At 42.8% G+C, this 23539-nt stretch overlaps 1 protein-coding gene across 1 annotated transcript in view; it reads right to left on the bottom strand.

Moving 5' to 3' along the window:
- The window catches only part of jade2 (jade family PHD finger 2), a 143193-nt gene that overhangs the window by 9999 nt on the left and 109655 nt on the right, over positions 1-23539 (bottom strand). Inside the window, exons 12-13 of the mRNA XM_033978797.2 lie at positions 20128-20245; positions 3542-3685 (exon numbers count right to left, since the gene is read on the bottom strand). Of these exons, the coding sequence (XP_033834688.1) occupies positions 3542-3685; positions 20128-20245 (262 nt within the window). The remainder of the gene's footprint in view (positions 1-3541; positions 3686-20127; positions 20246-23539) is intronic.

The raw sequence follows: 23539 nt of genomic DNA, 5'->3' as shown, positions 1-23539 counted from the left end.
ACAGGTTAGGAAGTCAGAGGGAGAGAGAGTAGTGAGGGAGGGAGCGATAAGGGGGGATAGAAAGGAGGGGGGAGGATGAGGAAGATAAAGGGAGGGAGAGAAGGAGAGGAGAGAGAGGGAGAGGAGAAAGGAAGGACAGATGATGAAGGGAAAATACAAATAGAAACATGTTGAGAAGTGAGAGAGAGAGAGAAAGAGAGAGAGAAAGCGAGGGGAGGAGAGAGGACAGAGAAAGGGAGAGGGAAAGACTGATGAAGATAGAAGGAGAGAAAGCAGAGTAAGAGGGAGGTAGGGAGGGAGAGAGGGAAGAGAAAGAGGAGTGGGAGAAACAAAGCAAGAAAGAGGAAAGATGTAAGAGATTAGAAGATGGAAAGAGAAGCAAAAAGAGATTGAGCTAAATGAGTGAAGGAGAGAAAGAGCGAGAGAATGGAAAGAGGAAGACAAGAGAGGGGGAGAGAGAGGGAGAGGAGGTGGGAAGAGAAAATAAATAACTTGAGCTTCTGCAAAGACAGATAATACTACAGAGAGTGTGCTGGAGTCTAGAAGGTTTAAAAGGTGCTCTACTGGATTTTTACCATCTTAAAAACATGCTGTGACAGTGCTCTGAAGGGGGAGTGACTCAGCACGGAGAGCAAAGGGAGAGGGGACTCAGAGCATCAAAAACGAAAGTGAAGCTTATTACATAGATTGTTTATGGTGAATATAGCATTTGATCTAAATATGTTATGTGTTACTTGGTTAGAGAGAGGAAGAGAGAGCAAGACGGGAAAGGAGGGAGAGAGAGAGAAAGGGGGAGAGGGTAGGAGAGAGAGAGAGAGAGAAAGAGAGCAAGAGAGAGGAGGAGCAAGATAAAAAGGAGAGAGAAGGAAGAGCAGAGAGGGGAAGAGAGAGACAGAAAGAGGGAGAGAGGGTAAGTGAGCACGAGGATGGGAATGAGAGAATGATAGAGAGGGAGAAAGAGAAAGGTGAAGAGAGGGAGAGTGAGAGAGAAGGAGAGAAAGGGAGAAGCAAGAAAAGAGGGAACAGAGGAGGAGAGAGAGTGTCTTGGTCCCAAACAGTGGCAGGATTGTTGTGCAGAGCCAAATGTCTCCCTGGAAACAGCGGGAGAAAAAAAGAGGAGGAAAAAAGAGGGAGGGACGAAAGGAGAAGTGGCCGCTGTAAGTCAACAAGCTCCGATACTGAAAGCACCAACACAAATAAGAAAACTACAGGAGACGGAGCGCATGAGGACAGGCTGCATGAAGTATTATAGTGTGCTCCTGACAACTGCACTGGAACAAGTACTGTGGAAGTATCTGGGAAAAATATCTGAGTATCTGGGAAAAATATCTGAGTGGGATTTTTGCAATTGAGATTAGCTTTGTGATTTATGTTTTAATAATAAGATTCTTTTCAAAGTTCATATTTAAACACGTCCAGAAGAATTGACAAAATTACTGAAAAATGAACTGACGAGCTAATACAAGAATAACATTTCAGATCTAAACTACACACTTAGCTGTTTTATGCAGAATAAGGGGATTTTCTGATTTGCTAATTGTGTTCATTCAAACTGATTTGGATTTGATTGGGTCTTGATGACGGTACGTAAAAGTTACTTAGTGTATCTTTCATCATAATATATAGATGTCAGTGTATCTACCTACAGTTCAAACCAAAACATGAAGTAAAGTCTGTGTCCTGCCTCGTGCTCAGTGAATGAACAGACTCTGAAAGTAAAGGGAACGTTTCACATCTCAATTTCTTGTTAAAATTTGGAGAATAACTATGAATTATTCAGAGGAAAAGTGCAGTTAGTGTTAGAGTTAGCAGGACCATGCGGAGTGTTGGGCTGATTTTAATGAGACCTGCTGAACATTTCAAATTGGTCCCAAAATAGAACTCAGTAATTATGTTTTACTCCAACTTTTCTTTAACTTGCTGCACAAATGTACAAATGTACATGTGGGACAAGGACGCACATTCATAGTATCTTCATTTGATTATTTCAGCAGGTTAATGGTGCACTATGTAACTTTTCCTATGGAGTGTCTGCCACAGAAAGTCCCACAGTATGGCATTTTCATGGAGAGACAATGTGGCACCATCAGGTCAAGCTACAGGTCAGATCTGTGAAGAAGTGAACCCACTCACAATAATAACATGATAACATCTTGAACTCTTGGTCGCTGTTGCATTATTCATCACGTTGAAGATATCACATATTACGTACCTGGAAAAAGACCTATTGAGGATACAAAAACTCAATATTTTTCACAACCACAGTATGCAGTAGAGTCACTGAGTGATTGGCCAGTGGTGCAGATTGGAAGCCTTGTTCCTGTTGGTCTGCCCCAGGGCAGCTGTGGTTACAGATGATGAGTAAGGAGTGAATACTGCAGTGGAAAGCGCTGTGTATCTGTAAAAGCTCTATATAAGTCCAAAGCACTATCATTATTATCATTAAAGATTACTTTTGTCGCAATACTAAAAGATATTTGCCCTGATACAGCTCAAGATCATTCTAAAGATTTTCAGGAAAGGTTCATGTTCATCCTGCAGCTTTTTTAGTATCACACCTACTCGAATGAGTGTGTAGTTTCTGTACTAGTTTTAGTATCACCTAGTATCTGATTTTCAGTGCTTTTGACAACACTATTAAAGATTAAAGCTTACTCAGATGCTTATCCACTTTTAGAGTCATTTGGGGTAAAAGGTCTATAAATATAAAGTGACTGCACCTCTCTCCAGCACAGACTCATTTGCATGTGGTCGGCCTGGTTCTCGTATACGTAATGAACATAAACTTTGATATTGATGCGCCTGGAGCTGTTTAGCGGTGCCGCGTGGGCGCTAGCTAACACCTTTCTTTAGATTGTTGTGAATCGTCGGTTTAAATAAAAGGTTGAGTAGGTGGGAGGAGAGCTCTGCTGAAATCACATTTATCTCTATTCAATTTTTATTACAATATTGGTTTTATTGTATGACGCTGTCAGCCGTGTGTCAATGACAAGAGGTGAGCAGGTCTGAAAACGCTCAGCGCAAACAAGCTAAACAAATGACTTTTAGGAGGATATGGGACAATTCACAGCTCACTAATGACAAAAGGCAAAGTGAGATAATGATAACTGATGAAAATAGCAGATGCCATTGGTCCAGCAGAAATAGAAAGAAATTAAAAGACGCTGTACCTGATTTTTAGTCTTAAAAATGTGAAAAACAGAACTAGTTCATTTTAAACAGTTTGCAGAGGCCCACAGTTATTCCTCACTAACCTTATGCATTCTGAGCATCCTAATTATTCACCAAGATGACTTTATAGATACTTTTCACAGCTTTCAGAGACCAGAGCCGAGTTTTGCCGTCATAGGGATGCTAACTAGCACGCTAACCTGCACTTCCTGATTCTTGGAAAATAACATGCTTTATAATAGATGCAGACAGTACACAACAGGCTTATTTTGACCTGAAGAGTAGATTATACAATATACTGGGGCAATACACATTCTGATCAAATACAAAGGCCGACATGGAGTTATCAGTGTTGGAATATAGAGCTTACCTATGTCTTTGAGCAGTGATCCATTCTCAGACTTCCATCTCTCCTTCTTCTTGTCTGGACTGCTCTTCCTCCGCTCTTTCCCTCTCTCCTTCCTCTTCTCCTTCACTCCGTTCTGCTTTTTCTTCTCTCCTTTGTGGTCTTTCTCTGCAGACAGACAAAAGCTCAGGTCAGACTCCACTTGTGCATTACAAACACTCAAAAGTTAAAGTGCATATGACAGGTGTTCATTTTTTTCTAATTATAACTTGGTTTGGTGGGTGGTACCTGTGATAAATACTTCAGACTTTTAAATCAGTTCAGTGGTGCGGTGAGCCCTAAAACAGAATCCCTCTACCCACATCGTCAACATGGAAAATAACATCCAAAATGGAGAGACAATTTACACACAGTTTAAATTTTGATGTAATAAAATAAAGGTGTCATCTGTTTTTATTAGTGTAATGATAATTACTTTCGGCCTTCTTAACTTAATGGTTGCGAGGAAACAGTTATGAAATTACCTCTATGTACGAGTCATATCTGATGCCCGTGTACAACCAGGAAGTGAAATTATAAACTTCACCAAAATAAAAAAGACAAAATGGGGTAAATCTTTAAATTAATCTTACACATAATTATGTTTACTATGTTTTATTGAAAAAGTATTCTAACCTATCATAAGCACTTTATTCATTATCCAAAAAAATGACTGAATTCTGTTTTTTTGTTGCAGGTGAAACGTGACATTGAGATGGAGATATGATCCTGTGACCTTCTGGTTTGAGGGCAGTTAACACGTAACAGTATCATCCCATGTGTTGAAATAAACAATGTTTTGTTAAATATAGAAAATATTAGGGCTGGAGAATATATCGGCATCAAATCAAAATCTCTATTTGATTTGGTGCCATTATTAAAGGCTGATGCAATAAGCTGTTTATCTGATCTATGATATAATGTTATTTCCACATCACAAAGCACAAACATACCTGGAGTTGTGTTTAGTTTTATTCATAGATATTTAACTCAAACCCTGCATTAAGGCTGAATTCTTGTTTATGGTAGGAAGTGCTCCACTATGTTTTTAAACACCATACAATTTCACAAAAATCATTTGGCAAATCCAGGGTTGAAATGATCTAATCTCTACTGAACAAAAGGTAAAAAGCAGCTCACAGATCTGTAGTTTCATGCCACAAACCTCCAGCTATGCACAAGGACGTTTGACATGATCCTCAGGGAGATCTGATCCACATGTAGATGATGCATTCAGGGCCTGCCTAAAGCTGGGATATTGAGCTGCATTGAACAATATTATACAGAAAACTAAGAAGATTAAAAACGCAATTTTTATAATGCAACTTTCATACACGTTTATTATTATTATTATTGTTGTTGTTATTTTCAATGTATTGTCTTATCCAGCTGTTTCCAGTTTACGGCTAAGTCAGGCTGTATAATATGGCACGACAGGGCAATGTTTCAAAAAAATGCTCTCAGACTCAATAGTGCATTATTTCAGACATGAAATCAATTTATTGCACAGTATTTTATGGATTGGTTCCTCTTGTTATGTACATCCAGCATTTCTTGCTGCAGTTCAGAGGTGATGGTCATCAGCCTCCATGAGCATTTGGCACAAGGCTTCGAGAGCTGCTTCACAAGAAAAAACATGGGAAAAAACAAATAATTTGGCCTTGCAGTGTCTCAACTATAAGTGAAAATGAATTATACTTTCCCAGTGACGTGCTAAAGATTTAGAAGGCCATTGCTCATATATCTAGTGTATAACAATGGCACTTAGGATATATCAAACTCTACCTGAGTGCATGGTGCGCACAAATCATCCCAAGTCATCATTTTGAGCTCATTGCTTTAGGCATAAAAAAGTTAGGCATAACTTTTGGACACTACTCTCTGAACTTCAGCCAAGAGCAGAAGCATCTGAGTTTGGGTAACAGCAAGTCAACAAGCACTAACTACAGGCCACTGTCTCTTCGGTCTGGACAGGCCTGGGGGTCCGGCCCATGGTCCTGTGCTGTTTTCCACGTGCATTGGTCAGATATGCACTATCTGACCAAGCAGTTCTGTCTCACACTCGCACATGCCTGGTTCCGAGGTTCAAGCATCCAGATCGTAGCGCTGATTCAGTACGGTAAGTCAGATCTTGTGGTTGTGTCCTCTCAGCACTGGTTCCAAGTTGGGAAAGCCAAACCAGTGCACAGTGGACTATAGGTCCGGGCAGGTTCAGACTGTCAGTTGTCCTCCGTTCTCAAGGGTCGTGGCTGGTTTCCCGATATGGAGCAAATCATCCAGACACAAGCAGGGATCCGGTCTGGTTCGTTATATCTGGTTCTGAGTGCCCAGTCCCTCACACACTTGGTTCTTCCGGGGAGAGCTTCTCAGACCGGGGCACCTAAAACCACCACCCCACTCCACCTCATCTGAACCTGGCCTGATCCAGAGCTGCTCTCTGCTGGTCCAGGCTCTGGGTTTGGATCTAGTCCGACTGTAGCATTTCTCACACTAGGCTATAAAATGTATGTCAACCTATTACAATCAGCTGAGGAATTGTACGTTCAACCAAGCACTAGTTGGCACTGTGACGCCATATTATACAGCCTGATAATAATAATAATAAAAGCTTATGAAAGTTTCAGTATGGAAAAATAGTACTTTTAACCTTCCTTGTTTTCTGTATATTGTTCATACTGTTCATATTTTATTATACATACACTCACCTGAAGGATTATTAGGAACACCATACTAATATGGTGTTTGACCCCATTTCGCCTTCAGAACTGCCTTAATTCTACGTGGCATTGATTCAACAAGGTGCTGAAAGCATTCTTTAGAAATGTTGGTCCATATTGACTGGAGCATCTTGTAGTTGATGGAGATTTGTGGGATGCACATCCAGGGCATGAAGCTCCCGTTCCACCACATCCCAAAGATGCTCTATGGGGTTGAGATCCGGTGACTGTGGGGGCCATTGAAGTACAGTGAACTCATTGTCATGTTCAAGAAACCAACTTGAAATGATTCGAGCTTTATGACATGGTGCATTATCCTGCTGGAAGCAGCCATCAGAGGATGGGTTCATGGTGGTCATGAAGGGATGGACATGGTCAGAAACAATGTTCAGGTAGCCCCTGGCATTTAAACAATGCCCAATTGGCACTAAGGGACCTAAAGTGTGCCAAGAAAACATCCCCCACACCATTACACCACCACCACCAGCCTGCACAGTGGTAACAAGGCATGATGGATCCATGTTCTCATTCTGTTTATGCCAAATTCTGACTCTACCATTTGAATGTCTCAACAGAAATCGAGACTGATCAGACCAGGCAACATTTTTCCAGTCTTCAACTGTCCAATTTTGGTGAGCTCGTGCAAATTGTAGCCTCTTTTTCCTATTTGTAGTGGAGATGAGTGGTACCCGGTGGGGTCTTCTGCTGTTGTAGCCCATCCGCCTCAAGGTTGTGCGTGTTGTGGCTTCACAAATGCTTTGAAATAACCACTCGTTACAACCGGGGAATGCAGCAGTCAACGTTGCTCTTCTATCAGCTTGAATCACTCGGCCCATTCTCCTCTGACGTCTAGCATCAACAAGGCATTTTCGCCCACAGGACTGCTGCATACTGGATGTTTTTCCCTTTTCACGCCATTCTTTGTAAATCTTAGAAATGGTTTTGCGTGAAAATCCCAGCAACTGAGCAGATTGTGAAATACTCAGACCGGCCCGTCTGGCACCAACAACCATGCCATGCTCAAAATTGCTTAAATCACCTTTCTTTCCCATTCTGACATTCAGTTTGGAGTTGAGGAGATTGTCTTGACCAGGACCACACCCCATTGAAGCAACTGCCATGTGATTGGTTGATTAGATAATTGCATTAAGGAGAAATTGAACAGGTGTTCCTAATAATCCTTTAGGTGAGTGTAGTTTCACAGCAGTGGGGGTTTGCCCAGTTGGAAAGCTCAATCTCTCAGCTTTAGGTAGGCCCTGAATGTACATTGCCTGGCCAAAAAAAAGTCGCCAGTTGGATTTAACTAAGCAAATAGGTTGTAGTTGCTGCAGTTGGTCAGGACTAGGTTCAGCAACAGTCTGTGCTAAAAGAATGAGGTCAGCTGACACCTGAATATACTGAATGACCAGGTTATTCCATCAATGGGTTTTTTCTTCCCTGATGGCACGGGCATATTCCAAGATGACAATGCCAGGATTCATCGGGCTCAAATTGTGAAAGAGTGGTTCAGGGAGACATCATTTTCACACATTGATTGTCCACCACAGAGTCCAGACCTTAACCCCATTGAGAATCTTTGGGATGTGCTGGAGAAGGCTTTGTGCAGCGTCAGACTCTACCATCATCAATGCAACATCTTGGTGAAAAACTAATGCAATACTGGATGGAAATACATCTTGCGAGCTTATCAAAACAATTTCACAGCTTTTTTTTGGCCAGGCAGTGTATTATCTACATGTTACATAGTTTTACGAGAGGTTTTGCAGTAATGCTAAAGCTACCAACAACTGACATGCTAGTGCGCACATCCTGATTCTCTGACTACAAAAATTGCTATAATTAGATGTAGACAGTACACACACAGATGACTTATCTTGACCTCAAAAGCTGCTTATACAATATATCTGTACTGAGGCAAGACACATTTTGCTCAGAAACATGGGGAGAAAAAAATGAGCTACAGGGACTTTAACCTTCACATCTTGGAGTGTTGTGTTGACAGGAAAATGTTGAAAGCATCACAGGTCGAACTCACACCTCTCACTTTTTCTCATCTGTTTTATGGTAAGAGCAGAGATTGCAGAGGCCTTTTAGCGCTCCCCGGGGTATCTGAGAGGGACTCAGGGGAGCCACTGCTAAAATGTTCCTTTGTGTTTCTTTAATGTGTGGAGCGTTTTATCTTCTGATCTCCCACACAGCACCAGGCGACATTTTCACGATTTAACACAAAACTCATCTGATCTGCTTCTGTTAACTGATGTACCAATGGAAAAGTCTATTTGGGTTTTGAAGAAGGCTTTCCCAGTGTCTTAAAATCATTGAAAAATTAGGAACCAGTTGTATAAAGTTTGCATTAGATAAAGTCTGTAGAGTAGCGAAAAAATGTACAAGTAAACCTCACGTTATTTAAAAAAAATACATTCATCTTATACAGTGCATTTCCACATGCTTAAAGTTGCATTATTGATTCAGTCCACACTTGGTGGTTGTAGACTTCTATAGTAGCCACACTTACCCTGGGACAGACTGACAGAAGTGAGGCTGCCAATCTGCACCATCAGCCCCTCCCACCACCACCAACATTCATACTAGACAATGTGGGTGCAGTGTCTTGCCCAAGGACAGACCAACAGTTTGGCCACTGGCGTCCCACTATACTTCAAAAAATATTACTTAAGGACAATTACAAAGTAAATTACTTCAGTAAAAAAAGGAACTTTAGATGCTTTAAATTAAACAAATTTTAACTATGGCTACAGACATGCAGAATTGGGAATAGATTGGAACTAAACCTAGAATAAGGATGGATTCACAGTTCCCAGTATAGTTCCTAATTTTTATATGTATTTGTATGTACAATTGTGAACGCACCCTAAAGCAAGACTAGAACTGGAGAAAACCAGGACTAAACCAGTACTAAACCAGTAATAAACCAGGACATGTGCGTGCATCCTTGGTCTCTGAAATGAGGTCAAATAGCTGGTGCTGTATGTGTGGGGAGAGAGCTGTTGCTAGGCAGACTTGAGCTAATCCATTTGCAAACCACGCACCAAGGAGAGGCTCTGCTTAACACAGCGCAGAGGAGCAGCCGAACACAAGCTTCAAACAAGCTCATGTAGGGCAACAGCATCTATTAAAGATGCACTGTGTAACTTTTCTCATGGGGGAAAATAGTCACCTGCTTGTCTCATACGGCTGTCAAAAGTATCGGAAATCAGATATAAATAATTGCTAAAACTATCAAAACTAGATACTCAGGTATCAATACTAAAAAAAGTCAGAGTCACAGGACAGAAATTAACCTTTCCTGAATAGATTTACAATGAACTTGAGCTGAATCAGAACAAGTATAAGACACAGACTAGTGTACTCCCATGGATCACTATGAACCTACCTGGACGACTGAGGAATTACACAGATATAAGGACACAAGGGAAAATAAAACAAAATTCTCACATTCTATTGTCTAAAAAAATAATGATTTGTATTATTATTGTGGTATTGTAATTGGTGTTGCGTATCGAGTCTATTCGTTAGTATCAAAATAGAGTTTTAGTATCATGACAAGACTAAATTAAGCTAAAAGCTATATGGTCAGACATAATTTTACACTTTAAACGTTGAATTTTGTGTAAGTTCCAGCAGGTTCTCCTCTCGTTGTGCCCTACTTTCCCTGTTAAACTTCCCCATGTTGAATGACACTTTTGGAGTTGGTTGTTGATGTAATTTCTGGTCACGTTTTGGGTTTTCCGAGGAGAGAAGGGGGAAGAGGGGGGGAGAGAAGGCGAGAAGAGAGGAGGAGAGGGGAGAAGATGAGAAAGGAGGTGAGAAGAGGGGAGAGGAGGGGAGGGGAGAAGGAGGGAGAGGAGAGGTGAGGAGGGGAGAAGAGGGGAGGGGAGAAGGAGGGAGAGGACAGGGGAGGAGGGGAGAAGAAGGGTGGAGAGAAGAGGGGAGAGGAGGGGAGAAGGAGGGAGAGGGGAGCAGGGGAGAAGAGGGTAGGAGAGAAGAGAGGAGTGGAATGGAGAGGAGAGGAGAGTAAAAGATGGGAGAAGAGGGGAGAGGAGGGGAGAAGGAGGGAGAGGAGGGGAGAAGAAGGGTGGGGAGAAGAGGGGGGAGGAGAGAAGGAGGGAGAGGAGGGGAGAGGATGGGAGAGTAGAAGAGAGGAGGGGAGAAGAGGGGAGAGAAGAGGAGGGGGAGAGGGAGTGGTCAAACGGGCTGCTTCAGTCGTGGGGAACATGCACAGTGAAATCAGTAAACCATGACAAGACAACCCCATGATCTGACAGACAGAGAGGGAGAGGAGAGGAGAGAGGGAGAAGAGAGAAAGGAGAGAGAGGGTAGACAGCAAAGGAGGAGAGAGGGGGGAGAGGAAGGTTTGAGGATGGAGGAAGTATTTGTCCTCCGATAATCAGGAAGTGCAAGTTAACATGCTTGGAATGCATTAGGTAAGTGAAGAACTTTGGACTCTGGAGACATAGTGCATTTCTCTGATTGGCACCTGTCAATCACAATGAGATTTTGAGAAGTAAAACTAAACAATCTAGGAAAAATATATAATTATATTTATAAGATTTTTATATTTTTTTATTTCTATTTTTTTTCTGACAAGTATTACAGTTTGATTTGAGATTTCTATTTTAATAGCAGGATATCACTGATATATTGTCCATTTTAATTACATTTCAAATAAGTGAATTTAATTTTTCCTTAATCTTTATTTATACAGGGAGAACACAGCGAGAGTACTCAGACTCTCCTTTTTATGAGCGCACCATTAAAATAAAGAACAACACAAACAAAAACAAATAAATAAATAAGTGCATAGCTCCATTTAAAACAGTAAAAACAGGAGCAGGTGTGATTATAAATGTTTATCACCAGATTATTAAAGTGCATTAGCAGCACCAATGTATCCAGTTTTGCAAGTCCTTGAAATGTATTCCATTTCAAAACAACCAAAAGTGTTTTTTTTCTCCATTTCAGTTCTAGTGCTGGCGACTTTTTGTATCTAAAGGTCTCAAAGTAGAGGCTGCATGTGTATTATATCTCCATTATCTCGTACAGAATGAAACGTTGCATGAACAATTTCTTTTTGTAGTTCAATGGGATACAAAAATGTTGATTTAAAACTCTTACACAATTTCAAGATATGTATTTTAAAAGATACATTTTTGTCAAGTCAAAACCCATTTATAAGTGGTGACCATTTCAATCAATGTATCATTTACTGTATAAAGATTTGTAGCTTGCATGTCACTTAAATGCTTGTTTTTTTCACATTCTTACTTTTATTTGCCTTCAAAGGTAATTTGGGATTTCATTAAAATCTTGCTGCAGTTTCAAAATCCCCTGATCAGCAGAGGGAGCACTTGCATGCAAAACAGCATCATCTACATATACAGTGCTGTGAAAAAATAGTTGTCCCTTTACTGATTTCTTACTTTTTCTACACCTTTGTCACTCTTAGCTATTTCAGATCAACCAAACTTAAATATTATAGAATCAGAATCAGAATCCTTTTATTGCCATCGTTTGTGAACACAGTTCACAAACTAGGAACTTATTTTGGTGATAAAGTGCAACATAAAACATAAAACACACTGAATAAATACAAATACAAATAAGGACATGCACGAAGTTATAAAAAGATATGCTTAAACCACACAGTGATGGAGGAGGTGAGGATGGACTCAATGATGGCCGTGTAAAACTGCACCATCATCTGGACCGGCAGCTTGCGTTTCCTCAGCTGCCTCAGGTGGAACATCCTGTGATGGGCTTTCTTGATGAGGGAGCTGATGGTTGGCTCCCACTTGAGATCCTGGGTGATGCAGGTGCCCAGGAAGCGATACAACGATAACTCGCAAGCAAACGCAATGCAGTTGTAAGTGCTGATTTTATTAAGGGAAAAAGCCATCTGTACTTACATGGTCCATGTGAAAAAGTAACTGCCCTTAAACCTAATAACTGGTTGAACCATCCTTAGCAGCAACAACTCCAGTCAAGCGTTTGTGATAACTGGCAATGAGTCTTTCACATCACTGTGGAGGAATTTTGGCCAACTCTTCTTAGCAAAATTGTTTTAAATCAGCCACATTAAGGGTTTCTGAGCATGAACCACCTTTTTGAGGTCATGCCACAGCATCTCTATTCAGGTTCAGGTCTGGACTTTGACTAGGCCACTCCAAAACCCTCAATTTGTTTGTTTTTTATTCCATTCAGAAGTGGACTTGCTGGTGTGTTTTGGATCATTGTCATGCTGCAGAACCCAAGAGCACTTCAGCTTAAGATCACAAACTGATGGTCGGACATTTTCCTTCAGGATTTGTTGGTAGAGAGCAGAGTTCATGTTCCTTCAATCACAGCAAGTCGTCCAGGTCCTGAAGCAGCAAAGCCCCAAACCATGACACTACCATGTTTCACTGTTGACATGATGTTCTTTTTCCTCAAATGCTGTGTTCCTTTTATGCCAGATGTAACAGGACGCACTGCTTCCAAGTTCAACTTTTGTTTTATCAGTCCACAGAATATTTTCCCAAAAGCTTTGAGGATCATAGAGATGTTTTTTTGGCAAAAGTGAGACAAACCTTTGTTATTTTTTTTTTTTATCAGCAGTGGCCTTCACCTTGGAACTCTGCCATACATGCCATTTTTGCCTGGTCTCTTTCTTATGGTTGAGTCATGAACACTGCCCTTTACTGAGGCAAGTGAGGCCTGCAGTTGTTTAGATGTTGTTCCTTGACCTCTTGGATCAGTCGTCATTGTGCTCTTGGGGTAATTTTTGCTGGCCGGACACTCCTGGGAAGGTTCATTACTGTACCATGCTTTTTCCATTTGTGGATAATGGCTTTGTAACCTTTTCCAGACTGAGACATGCCAATTACTTTTCTTCTTATCTGCTCCTGAATTTCTTTGGATCGCGGCATGATGTCTTGGATTCAATATGGCCGACTTCACCTTGTCAGACAGGTTATATTTAAGTGAAGAAAGGTCTGGCAGAAATCAGGCCTGGGTGTGGCTATGAAATTCAACTCAGCTTTCCACAATAATATGATTAATCACAGTTACCTCATCATTTCACAAGGGGGGCAGCTAATTTTTCCACACAGGATCATGAAGGTTTGGATAGTATTTTTCTCTTAACAAATAAAATCGTCACATAAAAGCTGCATTTTATATTTACTTGCGGTATCTTCGTTTAATACTTTCATTTGTTTGATGATCTGAAACAGTTAAATGTGACACAGATGCAAAAAAGTAAGAACTAAATACTTTTTCACAGCCCTGTCAATGTGAGGCTTTCTCTTAAATTGCAACCAATAGAATTAATACATATAGTAAAAACTAGCAGCCCAAAATTGAGCCTTGGGGCACTCCTTTACTGAAAGCTAAATCAGTCCATTTTAAACCCATTGGCTACTACGACCTGGTTTCTGTTTGAAAGATAATTTTGAAACCAAGCACATGTAGCATTGTCAAATCCAATATGCTTCAGGCACTTCAAGAGGATTTTATGATCTACTCAATCAAAAGCTTTAGTTAAATCAATTAACTGTGCTACACAGTCTTCTCTATTATCAAGGGCTATGAAAATGTCATTTAAAATTTTTGTGGTTGCAGTGGTAGTAAACCATCTATGGTTTGCAGGGAGAAAAAACAACACAATAAAAAAACAATGTAATTATAAACCTCTTAGATAAACAAGGTGACAGAGGCTCAGTGGTTAAAGCACTCATCCCCCGCCTGAAGGTTGGAGGATCTATTCCTGCTTGGAACAAGTTCATTGTGTCTATGGATAGATTCATTGATTATAAATAATTGCGATTAACAATATCATCACGATAATTATTAAACCAAGGTTTACAGTTTTTAAAAAAGTCACTGAAGGTGACTGAGCAATCACCTTTATTGTTTTTTTTAGCAAGTGAAATTAACAATGAATGAATAATAAAAGTGTCAATTATATAACGTGTGATAAAAAAACAAACAACAACAACACATGAACCCACTTGAGAAAGCCCCCAGAAAAAGGATATGATAAAGAATATGCTGGCATTGCGGCCATCATATATGCCAAGATGGCGCCACGTACGGTCGCCCTGGTGATTTGGTGTGTTGGTGTGTTTGTCCTGTGTTCGCGTGCTCTTACACCCGTGAAGAGCTTTTATCCATCAGAACTACCACTCCTGTTGATCTACTGCCAGTCTTTTTAGTACCTGCAGTAGATTTTGTTCACTCTTTGGCCAAAAGAGTGAGACACGGAAGACAAGGAAAGCGGGCAGGGGCCTTGGTGTGCCTTCGGAGACGCGGCGCTCGCACACCTTTACCTGGGATTTTCCTCTCTAACGTTCACTCACTCAGCAACAAGACGGACGAACTGGCGCTGCTGATGAGGAGAAACAAGGACTTTTCCTCCTCTTGCGTCTTATGCTTCACGGAGACATGGCTCAATTAGCTTATCCCAGACTGCGCGCTTCATCTGGAGGGCTTCCAGCTCCTCCGCGTGGACAGACAACGGGGACTCTCCGGGGGAAAGACGAAAGGTGGAGGTGTCTGTTTCTACATCAACAACGCCTGGTGTACGGATGTGACTGTGATCTCCCAACACTGCTCTCCCGCCGCGGAATATCTGTTCATTAGCTGTAGGCCTTTCTACTCTCCACGTGAGTTCACTTCATTCTGGCCGCAGTTTACATCCCTCCGTGCGCGGACACGCACGAGGCCCAGCGCGTGCTCGCGGAGCAGATTCTGAATGTGGAGCGAACCTTCCAGGACTCTTTACTAATCATCTTGGGGGATTTTAATAAAGGAAATCTGAGCCAGGAACTGCCCAAGTACAAACAGTTTATTAAATGCCCGAGGAGAGAGCAGAAGACGCTGGATCATTGTTACACAACGGTCAGTCGAGCCTACAGAGCCGTGCCCCGCGCTTCTCTGGGATTCTCTGATCACGTCATGGTTCACCTCATCCCTGCTTACAAACAATGGCTGAAACTCTCCAAACCTGCTGTGAGGACTTCTAAGAAGTGGACCAGTGAGGCTGTGGCGGAGCTTCGCACGTGTTTGGACACTACAGACTGGGATGTGTTCAAGGCTGCCACAGACAGTTTGGATGAGTACACAGACACTGTGACGACATACATTCAGTTCTGTGAGGACAGCATCATTCCATCATGCACCAGGGTGACTTAACAACGACAAACCCTGGTTCACCCCCAGATTGAGACATCTGAGGATGGAAAAGGAGATGGCTTTCAGGGCAGAAGATCGTGAAGGCTACAGGTGTTGCAAGTATGCTTTTAACAAAGAGGTGGAAAAGGCTAAAGCAAAGTACAATACACGTCTGGAGCAGCATTTCTCCGCCAACGACTCTGCTTCTGTCTGGAGGGGGCTTAGGCAAATCACCAACTACAGGCCCCTCCCGCCGTGGACAACAAACAACTAGCAGAAAAATTAAACAGCTTTTATGCGAGGTTTGACGTTTCACACCCCTCCCCCTCCTCCCTCACGGACATTACCTCCAAACCCACCTTGGACCCCCCCTCCTCCCCCACTGCCCTCACAGTTTTGGAGCAGGACGTGACTAAGCTTTTCAGGAAGCAGAATCCCCGTAAGGCCGCGTGCCCAGACGGTGTCTCTCCTTCCACCCTTAGACATTGTGCTGAGGAACTGGCTCCTGTCTTCACGGACATTTTTAACACCTCCCTGGAGTCATGTCACGTCCCAGCCTGCTTCAAGCTGTCCACCATCGTGCCCGTCCCCAAGAAGCCCAGGATCACTGGACTTCATGACTACGGACGTCAGCGCCACAGGTCTGTAGTCATTAAGTCATTTGAGCGCCTGGTCCTGCACCACCTCAAGTCCTTCACCTCCCCCCTCCTGGACCCTCTGCAGTTTGCCTACAGAGCCAATCGTTCTGTAGACGATGCCATTAACCTGGCCCTTCACTTCATTCTCCAGCATCTGGACTCCCCGGGAACCTACGCCAGGATCCTGTTTGAGGACTTCAGCTCTGTGTTCAACACCATCCTCCCTGCTCTGCTCCGGAACAAGCTCGCTCAGCTCAATGTGCCTGACTCCACCTACAGGTGGATCACTGACTTCCTGATGGACAGGAGGCAGCGCGTACGGCTGGGGAAGAATGTCTCGGACACTCGGACTATCAGCACAGGATCTCCACAGGGCTGTGTACTTTCTCCCCTGCTCTTCTCCCTGTACACCAACTGCTGCACCTCCAGCCACGACTCCGTCAAACTGGTTAAGTTTGCAGATGACACCACCCTCATTGGACTCATCTCGGACGGCGATGAGTCTGCCTACAGGAGGGAGGTGGACCGGCTGGTGTCCTGGTGCAGCAGCAACAACCTGGAGCTTAACGCCCAGAAGACAGTGGAGATGATTGTGGACTTCAGGAAAGTCACAGCCCCCCTGCCTCCCCTCACCCTGACGCACTCCCCCATCACCACTGTGGACTCTTTCCGCTTCCTGGGCACCTGCATCACCCAGGATCTCAAGTGGGAGCCAACCATCAGCTCCCTCATCAAGAAAGCCCATCACGGGATGTTCCACCTGCAGCAGCTGAGGAAACGCAAGCTGCCGGTCCAGATGATGGTGTAGTTTTACACAGCCATCATTGAGTCCATCCTCACCTCCTCCATCACTGTGTGGTTCGCTGGGGCCACAGCCAGGAACAGACAGAGACTGCAGCGCATTGTGCGCTCTGCTGAGAAGGTGATTGGCTGCAGCCTTCCATCTCTACAGGACCTGTACGTCTCCAGGACTCGGGGAGAGCAGGCCGTATAGCAACTGACACCTCTCACCCTGGACATGGACTATTTGAGCCACTTCCCTCTGGCAGGAGGCTACGGTCCATTGGGACCAGAACCTCTCGTCATAAGAACAGTTTCTTCCCCTCTGCTGTTTGTCTCATGAACCCTATAATATTTGCACAAAACTGGACACTTTATAACACTTACCACTTTAATAAGTCATGTTTGCACTGTTGTTTTGATGCTGCTGTTGTATATATTTTCTAACTTTAAGTATTTTATTTGATTTTTAAGCATATCTTTTTTTTACTTCGTACATGCCCTTATTTGTATTTGTATTTATTCAGTGTGTTTTATGTTTTATGTTGCACTTTATCACTAAAATAAGTTCCTAGTTTGTGAACTGTGTTTACAAATGATGGCAATAAAAGGATTCTGATTCTGATTCTGATCAGCTATGTAAAACGCTATTTAGCTAGCGCTAACCAAGCGGTAGCAAAGTCGACACAAACATGTCCCATTATTCATACAAATCCAAACTAACGCAAACTACATTCAACAGTTTATTTCACATGGTAAGTTACTCACGATGGATATTTTCAGCTCAAGTTTGGCAAACAATGCAGGATAATTGTCTCGCAAACGTGCATGTAAGTTGCTCGTATTTGTCCTCGGAGCCACAACTTTTTTTCGGCAGGCTCTGCAGATTGGTGGCTCATCGCCTTGTGGGTGTTGTGTTTCAAAGCCATAATAATTCCACACATCAGCCTTCTTGAATGGAGAATATAAATGTGTGGCATCATCCGGATCCAGATCCACCGCCTGCCCACAAGCCATGACGGTGACTGATGGTAAAGAACCATCCTGAATTCAGAATAGGCACAGAAGCTAACAACTTTGATTGCTGTGGGCAAACATCAGAACTAACATCTAAACCTTGTATTGAAACCGAAAACATGAGGTAGTCTGGTGCCGTAAGGCGATTATAATCTTGTGCGATGATCATGATTATTAAAAAATGCCACAACTGATTAATTGTGAACCTTTTTGATCGTGATTTACGATATTATCGTATATCGTCACATCCCTAATTGTGTCCTTATGCAAGACACTTCACCCACCTTGCCTAGTATGAATGTGGTGTGTGTGTGTGTGTGAACCTGACCCCTCTGACGACCACTGTCAGTCTGTCCCAGGGCAGCTGTGGCTACAAAAGTAGTTTACCTCCACCAAGTGAATGAATAAAGACAACAATTTAGTGTCTACTAAGGTATTATTATGTTATTAAACATTTTAATGAAAAACATTTATATATGTTATATAATATTTGTTAGTCCTAGGGAGAGAGGAAGAGGAAGGAAGCAAAGGTGTGAAGGGAGACGAGGAGTAAGAGGAAGGGAGAAGAGGAGAGGAGAGAGAGAGCGCTCGCGCGAGAGACAGAGAGAGCGAGCGAGAGAGAGAGAGAGGCGAAGGAGAGAAGGAGGATGAGGGAAGCGAGAGTAGAGGAGATAGATAGGAGGTTATGGACTCGACACATCATTACAAAGACAGCACCATTCTTCACTTAAACTGCACCAAAGGAATACAGCTGCAGCCAGGGAGACAGAGGGATAAAGAGAGGGGAAAGGGAGGAGAGAGAGAAAGAAAGAGAGAGGGAGCAGAGTGAAGAGAGAGGGAAAAAAGAGGGAGAGAGAGAGAGGAAGGGCAGAGATGGGGAGAGGGTGGAATGGGAGGAATAGGGAGGATGAGGGGAGAGAGACAGAGAGGGACAGAGAAAGAGGAGCAACAGCGAGGAAAACAGTTTAGAGCTGCACAGTGGATCTGCTGAGTCAGAGAGAGAGAGAAAGAGAGAGAGAGGAAAGAGAGTGAAAGAGTGAAAGAAAGGACAGGAGGAAAAGAGGGAAAGAGTGCAAGAGAGAGAGGGTTGGTTGGATGGAGAGAGGGAGGGAGAGGAGAGAACACAGAATACGTCCCAGGTGATGAGCTGAGCATTCTTTAAAGAACCAGAAGTTGAAGTCACTTTTAGAAGTACTTTTAAAGCCTTACCTTTTAGTCTTTTATGTTTTATAGCTTAAGATTTTGTCAAATAAAAAGCCAGCCCTGTTTCATATCCACACAAACGCTATACTGTTCCAGCACAGTAGATCCAACAGGTTGTTTTCATTAAAGTCAGTGTACCCGTCTTAAAAATGTGAAAAACAGAACCAGTTCATTTTAAACGGTTTGCAGTGGTCTAAAGTTATTTCTTTTCACAACTTTTAAAGACCACTGCAGTGTTTTACTAACAACAACTGGCATGCTAACACACACTTCCTAATTATTGGGAAATAAAACGCTTTACAATTGGATGTAGACAGTACACAGCAGATCTATTTTGACCTCAAGAGCTGCTTATACAGTATATCTGTACTGAGGTAAGACACATTTTGCTCAAACACATGGGAAAAAATTAGATGCGGGCTCTTTTAAATTGTATGTTACAGTGACATTAGAAACTTGCATTTTTAAATCCTATTTCTGGTTTTCTAAATTAACTTTTAAAATGTGTAAAATGGGACAGGAGCTCAGAGGATAAGCACAACTGTGTTATTGGCTTATGTAGTGAAAGCTTTGGATTATAACCCGACAGCCAAGTTTATCTGTCGTTTATTTACCAAGAGACATCTGGTCTGAGGAGATGGACTGACCAACACATTTCACCATACAAATCTCTCTCTTTTCTTCATTCTCTCCTGCCATCCTTCTCTCTCCCTCTCTCTCCTGCTCCCTCTCCCCCTGTACACTTGTTGTAAGATGTGTGAGTTTGATACAGTGAGTGCAGTGAGTGAGATGCAGTGAGTGCGATACAGTGAGTGCGATGCAGTGAGTGAGATGCAGTGAGTGTGATGCAATGAGTGCGATACAGTGAGTTGTGATACAGTGAGTGTGATGCAGCGAGTGCGATGCAATGAGTGCGATGCAGTGAGTGAGAAGCAGTGAGTGAGATGCAGTGAGTGAGATGCAGTGAGTGTGATGCAGTGAGTGCGATGCAGTGAGTGAGATGCAGTGAGTGAGATGAAATGAATGTGCAGAGGCGGAGAGTTACCTGAGGTGAGCTCCTCCTCCAGAAGCTGAATCTGAAGGTCAAATATCTTCTCCTGAAGGTCACACATAGAGTGCTTCATCCGCTCCCTCCGGGTCACCATGTAACACAGGTTACGCACCTGAAGGAGAGAAAGTCACCATATAACACAGATCACACATCGGACAGAGAGACATATATACACAGACATATGTGTGTCTGTGTCACCATGTAGGAAAGGTTATTCCCATAGAGCAAGAGACTAGTATCTAAGATATAAGTGAGAGCAAGGGCACTTCTAGGATCTGGTGAGATGGAGTGACATTTCCGTGTGTATCAGCATTTGTGTATAAAAGCCTATAACAGGCCGTTACGGACCCACTTGAATACCATCAAATGAAAGAGTCAAATGACTTTCATTTGATGGGATTCAGCATTCAGTTACTTTCAAAAATCAATACATTGTGGTATTTGATTTGCAGTTTAGGCATCAAACTGCAATACATTTGTAAGATACGCGCATGTACAGGCTTTTCCTCCTCAAATGAGTGATAAGTAATAAAAATGCTCTGTTTAGTTGCAGTGATTTTCAGTCTTGTGTTTTTGCAGTGATCAGTCTCCTCTGTGTGAGAGGAGCCCAGTGCTGTGTCCCTGTGTGGAACAGGTTATAAATAGACAGGACAAAATGTGCACAGGCTGATTAGAACACTGCACTGAGGAAGAGGAGGAGCAGACAAGTCTATGAATACTGAAGGATTACAAGGAATTATGGACTGTCTGCGCCTGATTCACATAAAACATAACTAATAGGCCTGCACGATTTGGGAAAGAATATCTAATTGTGATTTTTGTGACAAGCGTTGTGATTAGATTTGCGATTTATGTTTGAATAAAAATGATTTTGTTCAAAGTTCACGTTTTAAAGACGTCCAGAACAAAAAAGACTGAAATACGAACTGACAAACTAATACAAGAATCACATTTCAGAACATGTTTGTACAGATCTAAACTACAGGGTTAGCAGCTTTTTTATGTTAAATAAAACAAGAGCTTTTGTTCTTTGTGGAGGAAATGATGGTACTTCAAAAATCACAATAACTTGGTGTCTTGGCCCAGTACAGCTATATTGTATGAGCAAATGAGGTCAAAATGAGTCCGCTGCTGTCTGCATGTAATTGCAAAGTGTTTTACTGTCCGGTCAGGAAGTGCATGTTTGCATGGCAGTTGTTGCTAGCTTTACATTAATGTTAAAACTCCATTCTGAGGAGCTGTGAAAAATGCTTAGAAACTCCTCACGGTGAATAATTGGGATGCATGGAATATCTTTGGACCACCTCTGGAGAAGGAAACACTAAAGCTGTAACTTTTTCTGGTTGCTTTTCCATCTTCCGTGACATTAAACTTATTCCTTGCTTGTTCTCAAAGAGATGGATAACACCAGGCAAGCTGCAGGTCAGATCTGTGGAGAGGCGATGTTGACTGCATGTTTTCAAGCGATTTTCCAACAATAACAAACTAACTGAACAAATGCATGATAGATATGTTCAATGCCATTCTGTGGAAAATTCCAGCTAAAGCAATAACATCTCCATGGAGACAAGCAGGTGGCAGACTCGACACCTGAGAAGTTGCATATTGCACCTTTAAACACTTAGTGACTGTATGCGTCTTTCCCAGTGACACATGTGTTTTTAATCTGCTTCAGAGCTGTGACTTGTTCCTCATTTTTGAAAAGTCGGAATCTGCAGAGGCCCAGAGTTGTGAAAATACAACGTCCCTCTGGCAGATCAATGACACAACATAAATCTACTACACCACTACAGGAACCTCCCCCCTCTCCCCCTCTTTTCTCCTTCACTCCCGCTCTCTCTACTTAAGGTTCACTTTATTGTCCCCCTCCCTCTTAATCACTCTCTTACTCTCTCTCTTTCACCGTTTCCCCTCCCTTGTCCCACTTCCCTTTTGCTCTCATTTCTATCGTTGCCCCATCTTACTCTCTTTAACACTCTCTCATTTCCGCCTCTCATCACCCTTTCCCCCTCTTTTCTATCTCCTTCCTTATCGCGCTCACTTCTTTAGTTTACCCCTCTCTTTCTCTTCTTCTTTTGTTCCCCTTCCTCTCCTTCACCAGCATGTCTCTCTTTTCTTGTCATATCCTCCCTCTGTTTTCCCTCCCCCATTCATACTTTCTCTCTATCCATCTTCTCTCCTCTGTCTCTTGTCCTTCTATTTATCTCCTCTTTCTCTTCCTCTTTCACTCTCTCGCTACTTTATGCCATTTTTTCCCACTTATCTCCTCCTTTTCTCTCTTGGTTTCTTTCTCTTCTTCTCTTCTCTCTTTCCCTCTCCTTCACCCTCTTTCTGTTCTCACCATATCCACCTCTCTCTCTTTATCCCTTTCCCCATATCTTCATTACTCTCTCTCTGCCTTCTCCCTCTCCTCCTTCCCTCATACTTTCTCCTTCACTCCCTCATCTTTTCTTCCCTCTTTCCCCTCTCCCACCTCTTCCTCCTCTCCTCTCTCTACCTTTTTCCTTCCTTTCCCCTCTTTCTTCTCCGTTTCTCCATCTCCCCAGTTTTATCATCTCCTCCTGACTTTTCTCTTTATTTTCTCTCTCATCTCTCTATCCTTGTACCCCCTCCTCCCTTCCTTTCATTTCTCCCTCTCATCCCTTATGTCTTCTCTCTCTCTCTCTTTATCTCCCCAATCTCTCTCTTATTCTCCTATTTTTCTCTCCCCTTTTGGCTTCCTCTCCATTTCACTCTCTCTTTCTTTCCCTTCGCCATCTTTCCTCCCCTTCTCTTTCTTCTTCTCTCCTCTTTCTCTCTCACTTCCTTGGTTTATCTTTCTCCTCCCTTCCTCTTCTTCACCCTCTTGGTTTTCTCACCATATCCATCTCCGCAACTTTCTCCCTACTTCCTCTCCCTCTCTCTCTTTCCCCATTTCGCTCTCCCGTTTCTCTGCCCCTTCTTTCTCTCTCTCTCCTCTACCCCATCTCTCTCCTTCCATCTATCTCTCTTTCCCTCTCTCCTCAGCTCCTCTCCTGTCACCATAGCCAAACATATGAGGCAGAGTAACAGCAGACTGTAGACATAAAGTCCATAGAGGAGGATAAACTGCAGGTATCAGCCACGAGACTCAGATTCATCAACTCAGATTCAATTCACGGATAACAAATCACCCTGGCAACTCACTGCTCCTGACACTGCTCCTCCTCCTGACACTGCTCCTGCCCCAGACACTGACACTGCTCCTGCTCCTGCCCCTGACACTGCTCCTCCTGACACTCCTCCTGCCCCTGACACTACTCCTGCTTCTGTCTTTGCTCCTGCCACTGCTCCTGCTCCTGACACTGCTCCTGTCTTTGCTCCTGCTCCTGCCACTGCTCCTGCCACTGCTCCTGCCACTGACACTGCTCCTGACACTGCTTGAACC

Source organism: Periophthalmus magnuspinnatus, chromosome 14 (genome assembly GCF_009829125.3).
Source record: "Periophthalmus magnuspinnatus isolate fPerMag1 chromosome 14, fPerMag1.2.pri, whole genome shotgun sequence".
Classification (NCBI taxonomy): Eukaryota; Metazoa; Chordata; class Actinopteri; order Gobiiformes; family Gobiidae; genus Periophthalmus; species Periophthalmus magnuspinnatus.
Note: the sequence above shows the minus strand (reverse complement) of the source record. Positions and strands in the feature narration are given on the sequence as shown.